General features: G+C 36.0%; 1 protein-coding gene across 1 annotated transcript; it reads left to right on the top strand.

The window, feature by feature from the left end:
• Nucleotides 1–225: 225 nt before the first annotated feature.
• LOC123215448 (peptidyl-prolyl cis-trans isomerase CYP63-like) lies at nucleotides 226–4,004 on the top strand. The gene is made up of 4 exons (XM_044635544.1): nucleotides 226–351; nucleotides 1,668–2,831; nucleotides 3,337–3,564; nucleotides 3,728–4,004. The coding sequence occupies exons 2-4, from the start codon at nucleotides 1,708–1,710 to the stop codon at nucleotides 3,861–3,863; spliced, it is 1,488 nt and encodes a 495-aa protein (XP_044491479.1). The 5' UTR covers nucleotides 226–351; nucleotides 1,668–1,707; the 3' UTR covers nucleotides 3,864–4,004.
• Nucleotides 4,005–6,718: the final 2,714 nt, after the last annotated feature.

Raw genomic sequence — 6,718 nt, forward strand, 5'->3', positions numbered from 1 at the left:
TGAGTTCCACTATATTCAAATCCAACCCTAAAGCAGGACACATAAAATATTCTACGCCATGGCAACTCCTCTTGGGCACTATCCCTGTGTTGTACATCATGGGCCACAAAAAACCCCACCAAAACTTATGTCAGCCCAAATGGACACGAAATCACTATCCATTCCAACCCAGAAAAAGTTGCCTTAGATCCGATAAAAAGTTTAACAGAAACTGTTTATTTTCCCGAATTTTTACTTTTGCTCAGTGAAAAAGTAAAAATAAAGTTCAGCCATTGCCAATCTCTGAAAATTTCGTTCACCTTTCGTCTTCTTGCCTAACAAACAAATTTCACATAAAGATTACACAAAAAGGTGATCAATATCTTTATGTTTATAATAAAGTACAGTCTTTTTATATGCTACTTGTAATGTTGCTTATTTCTGGAGTTTAGTTGGTTGTTTTTATGATAGAAACATTCGTTGTGAAGCTCGTGGTGCATGTAAAACATGCATTTTTTCATCTGGGCTCGTGTATATATATTTTTTTGGGTGCCTTTTTTATGTTTCTTGTTCGTTTGTTAGTGCAAGTTTTGATTTTATGCATGAAAAGGATGGAACTTTATATGGGCATTAGCCAATCCCTTTGTATGTGGACCGAGCATGGAGTTTCTGGTAGTGCTTTGTGGTGTATGGAGACTAGTTTAAGATTATTGTAGAAAACTGCAATTGCATGTCAGTGGGTATCATTGTTGGTACTTGAGTTTAACTTGCAAGGTGTTTGTTTTAGTTGAGCTCTTTTTTTTTTTTTTTTTTTTGGTTTTTGGTGAATAAGTTTCCTTGGTTTGGAGATGGATTTTGTGAACTCAACAGTTTAGACAGGTTTGCTTCTAAGTTCTAATTTTAAAAGGAGAAATTTGGGAAATTTACTTGGGATGATTAAATTTTCTGTAAAATTCAGTGAGAAAGCTGGCAATGAAGGAAAAAATTCACCTGTGTTTGGAAATCATTTAAGTGTTCATTTCATAGGATGAGGGAGGATGAGTGTAATTGTCATATTCTGTTAGTATGCCTTCAAAGGTGGCAACTGATAATGTGCAAGACAGAGTGGTGACTTTCAATCATGAATTTGCAAGCTCAATTCATTCATATCATATGTAGTATTGCTATCTTAGCTAGAAGACTGCAGCATGAGATGGTGTTTGTTGCGATTGCAAGGCTATAGGTTTCTCTTCTATAAGTCTTGTGACTGGTAGCAATCGATACTGTTCCTTTTTATCTGAGCGAGTGCTGCCCTTATTTGGGCAGGTGCGATTGAGTCTGAACTTTAAGAAATCCTTTTAAGGCATTCAAGTTATCCTATTAGATGGCAGATTTTTTGTTTCATATGAATCTCTAGCTCTGATGCGCAACCTGGTATCCATCTATATTGAGGCTTCAGCGACTTCTTATGTATTCATTCATGGATAATGACTTATAACTTATTTTACATGCCTCATTGAGTTAGGCCAAAGAATTTCAAATAATAGTTGAGCATTCATTTTCTTTTTCCTTTTTGGGTTTGTTTCTTAAAGGTTGACTTCTTTTATTCATGGCTTCAGATAAAAGGTTTGCCCAGTTTCTTTTGTTTCTTTGCGCTATGTGCTGTATTTGATCGTTTTTTTTTACCCATTTTATGGCTTGAAAATTAGCCCCAGGGACAGATAGAGTTCATTGAAAGGGGTAAAAGAAATGAGTGAGGTTCTTAAAATAGATGATTCTAGAGAGCTAGACCACAACTTTGCCATTGATGGAGAAGAAAAGGCTGAAGGTCATGGTTGTGGAAACTTAGCTATGGATAATGAAATTCAAGTGGAGTTTAAAAAGCAGGGCCCACAGGATTCCTCCTCTCTTCATGTTGGTTTGAGAGAGGACAATCTGAGATGCAGTTATGGTAAATCCCACTCTGTTCCAAATGAATTTGATCAAGACAATGCGAGGAGAACAAATATTGATTATGATCGGGAGAGGACACAGTCTCCTTCCAATGGTAAACATTACCGAGTTGAGATGGATGAGTTGCCCGGCAGTTATTTTCATAAATCCTCCTTTGAATTTAAGGCACAAACTTTGCACAACGAAAGGGGAACCGAAAGTTCTGCTCATCCACAGGAGTCTCCTCTAGCAGCAGATAGCAACCAAGTAGAGGAAACAGAATGCAATCCCAATGCAGATAAGCCAAATATCAGTCACCAAGATGAAGAAATTAAAGATCCTTCTGTTGAGAAGTCCGTATATGAGTTTAGTAACTCAGGTGATGGTGAAGGTGAACCTAAGAATGAAGTGTATAACTCCTCAAAAAATTCTGCATCTGAGAGTGGAAAGCTAGATATGTCACATTCTATTTTACACTCTCCTGGGAACACCCACGGGAGAACAGCATCACCAGTGACAGTTAACCAAATGTTGGTTTCACCGGAAGGATCTCCACTCTTTCACCTGTCTCCCAATGGCCATAGGCTATCCCTGCCTTTACGAGAAGGTATCCAAGATGAATCGCATTCCCAGACCCAACATAAAAAGAAGTATTCTGCTTTGCCTGAAAGGTCTGATCTAGCTAAAAGAATTTCACCAAATGATCATTTATCTCCCTCTGCTTCTCCAAAGAGGTCACAGCATAAGAAATTTTCATCCTTGAAACACGTGTCTACTTCTCCAGAACCCTGCTACTCACCTAAAAAGTACCAAAGGCATGATAGATCAATGTCAAGGTCACCCATTCAGCATAGGGATACCTCTTCTGGATATGGGAGAGATTATCATGGCAGATCTCACTCTAGATCCCCGTATATGAGAGATCATCATAGATCTTCCAGGCAATATTCTCTCTACTATCTCTTTGGGTGCCTAACGTTAATTACGTGAAACATTGGGAATATATTCATAATGTATCTTATGCCCAGTCTAATTGCAAACACCTTATGTCCCTGAATATTAATTCTTTATCATTTTGATGCAGATTGGTGTTCTGTCCTTGTTAGTAAAGGCAAAATGATATAACCATTTAAAACACAAAGGTTTCCTGTATTTAATTTGTGTATGCTAATCATCAATTTGCATATAAGTTAAAGCCAACACTGTAAAGATAAGTTTGCTTTCTCATGATGTACAATATGTATAAGCATTGGACAAATAAAAAGAATGATGCTAAGTATCCCAAACTAGGAAACATGTTATGGCGATGTGGACCACGAGACCTTCCATGTATTGTCGCATTGTTTTCTCCTTTTGTACCTTCTCTATGTCTGTGCAACTTTTCTCTACTGATCAAAGTTTGTTTTTCAGTGGCATGATAATTTATTTCATTCCTTTTGGTTGTAGGAGAAGGTACTCACCAGGGCGAAGATCTCCTCATGGATATCACCATCGCCGCTACTCTCCCAGGCGGAGGCCCTGGTCACCTCCTCCTAATCGAAAAACTGGAATTGGGAAACCCGGGAAGAATCTATTTGTTGCAGGATTTAGCTTTTTGACCACAGAAAGAGATCTTGAGAGGAAGTTTTCTAGGTTTGGCCGTGTTCGAGATGTTCGTATTGTTCGGAATAAGAGGTAACTACATCATACATGTCATTCATGTTGCATAATGGCTTTGTGAAATTGATGAAGGCACACTTGAATATAGAGTTTAAATTTCAGCACGGAGGGTCTCTTCATTTAGGTCTGCCGTATCCATCTATTGATTTAAGCCCTGTATTTCTTTCTTATGTTTAAGGTCAGGGGACTCTCGTGGATTTGGCTTTCTATCCCTGGAAACAGATGACGATGCAGATGCAGCAATCAGAGCCCTAGATGAGACTGAATGGAATGGTCGTGTTATCCTTGTTGAAAAGTCAAAATCCACACATTGAAACAATAGTTTTAGTATTTATGGTCAACAGCTCATTTGTATTTTGGATATCGACTTCAGCAAAATAGTGTAACTTTATATTACTTGACAAATATGTCTGAAGGGAATAGATATAAATTTGCTTTAGTGTTCAACAAAACAATAGTTCACTAGTTCTCACTGCAATGGTTATGAAAACCTAATTGAACCGGCCAATTAGAGTGGTTTGACTGAGACCCGGTGGCCAGTCCAATTGACTTAGGAAACATGTTAGCCATTGAACCGTGATTCAAGGGCATGTTGATGTCTTGCAAATGTTGTGACTCAATGGTGTTACACCATCGGACCACAAATGAATTTGTGGTATATTACAAATATATATATATTTAAATAGTATTGTTTTCTTGGTTTGACTGTGATCTAACCACTCAACTCGGGAAAAACGCAAACCAGGCCTTTGACCGGGTCATGGCCCAGTCCGATTAGTAAAACATTGCTTGCTGCTTTCCATCAGATAACGTCATCTACATTAGCGGCTCAGTTAGTGCCAAGTCTATGTCTTCACCAGTTCAACTATTTATCTAATAATGTTTTGCAGCAGATCTAATATTTGCAAGTCCAGTTCATTTGTTTGCAGACTTAACCTTGTACCTAAAAGTACAGATTAAAAAATTATTACTCAATTCGCCAGTCTCTTGACACAGGTGGAGATGAATTCAGTGCCTGAGTTCTCCACATGTGGCAGCATGATTAAGATTCTTTAGTAGTCAAACTCAAACCATATATTTGCGTGGAAAAAATTGAAGATTTCCATTGTTTCTTTGGCAAAACTGTCGTCCATTGTTTAATCTTTCGCATCATTAGTGTAAAGCACTAAACCAGTTCATGCATATTCAGATTTGGCATAACTTCCAAACCAGGTGGCCTTTTTTGGTGTTGCGACTTGTGACATGACATACTCCAATCCTTTCCAGGATGTCTTTTCCTGCCTTTTACTGGGTCAAGGACATGTCTGATTATGAAAACATTGCTCACTGCCTCGCATCATGTAACATCTTCCACATTAGTGGCTCAATTAGTCCTAAGACTATGTCTTCACCAGTTCAACTACTTATCATGCTTTGCAGTAGATTTGTTTTTAGCTAGTCCAGTTCATTTGTTTGCAGACTTAACCTTGTACCTAAAAGTACATAATAAAAAATGATTACCCAATTCGCCATTTCTCTTGATACCTATGGAGATGAATTCAGTGCCTGAGCTCTCCATGTGTGGCAGCGTGATTAAGATTATCCAGTAGTCAAACTCAAACCATAAATTTGCCTGGAAACATTTGAAGATTTCCAATATCTCTTAGGCAAATACTGTTGCCCATTATCTAATCTTTCACATCATCTGTGTAAGCACTAAACCAGTTCGTGCATATCCAAATTGGCAAATAATTTCAAACCAGGTGGACTTTTATTGTGTTGTGACTTGTGACATGGCAGTCTCCAATCCTCTCCAGGATGTCTTTTCCTGCTTTTAGTTGGGGTCTCACGGCCACTGGAATTGAATTGAACCAACTGAAGAAGCAGAGATAATGGTCATTATCAGCTTCTGATTCACATTTCTGGTCTGGTGGGTTGTTGAAGAGTGGCAAGCAAAAATTTAATAATACTATCATTATTTCCCTAACATGGGTCAAGGGCAGCCTCCATTTTCAATGCAAAACTGCCATTTAGTGGTAGACAGACAAGCCAGGCTTGAAGACATGATTATCATTTTCCATAGAATTCATTCATAAAGTGACCATGACTGCAAGTCCATTTTTCAAGCCATTTCATTTTTTTTCCTGCACCAAACTTCTGGTAAACATGTCATATATATATATATATATATATATATATATATATATATATATATATATATATATATATATATATATATATATATATATATATATATATGCATGCACACACACACACATATGATTGAATAAATTAACTAATGACTGATTGGATGCAGAAGTATCCACGCAGCTAAGATTCTTCTCATTTAAAAATATAAGGAGTCTTAAGTAAGTTTTCTTTGCAGGTTCCAAAAGCCACCCCACTGCCAAACTTCCTCTGGAACCATCAGAGATTTCTACCAACTTCGAACATAAAAACATGTAGAATAAGCTGAGCACCGTCTATCAACACATAATTCTAAGCGGAATTCATGATTGTAATTGATGGTCAAACTAAGACAATACATAAGACATTTTAATTACATCTAAACTTCAACACTAACATACTATAAAATGAAAGCTTAAAAATTAATAAAAATTAATAAAATATTAAATTTTTTTATAATAAAAATTTAAATTTAAATCACTGTCACGTTTATACAATTTTAATTTATTTAATACAAGAATTATAAATCAATAATTATATCTCAAATTTACCTCATTTATATATATATATATAACTAACTCTCATGTGTGGTCTGGTTTTGCTAAGGATAAGCCTCCCATCACATCGAAATTACAAAAAGCTGACCACCCAAGTGAAACACGTGCCATTTTCCACTCAAATTTCATAAAATTATAAAAAAAAGAAAAATAATAATAATATAAAGCCTCATTTTGCTCAACCAAGAAAGTTTTAACTTGCAAGAATCTTTAATTATTTTTTTAGCAAAGTGTAATATCTAGCCGGAAATCTGCAAAAATTTATGCTTTTATTTCATGGGAGTTGCAAAAAGCTTGTAATGAATCAAGGTGTTTCTTACATGCAACTGATTTTTTTTTTAATTATATTCATGTTTCGAGTGTTTAAAGAGGAATTTGCTGTAATTTTATTATTAAAATAAAAATATTTTTTTAAAGATAAATTATTTTAAAAATTATTAAATATA

The sequence above is a fragment of the Mangifera indica genome, chromosome 1 (assembly GCF_011075055.1).
Source record: "Mangifera indica cultivar Alphonso chromosome 1, CATAS_Mindica_2.1, whole genome shotgun sequence".
Lineage (NCBI taxonomy): Eukaryota > Viridiplantae > Streptophyta > Magnoliopsida > Sapindales > Anacardiaceae > Mangifera > Mangifera indica.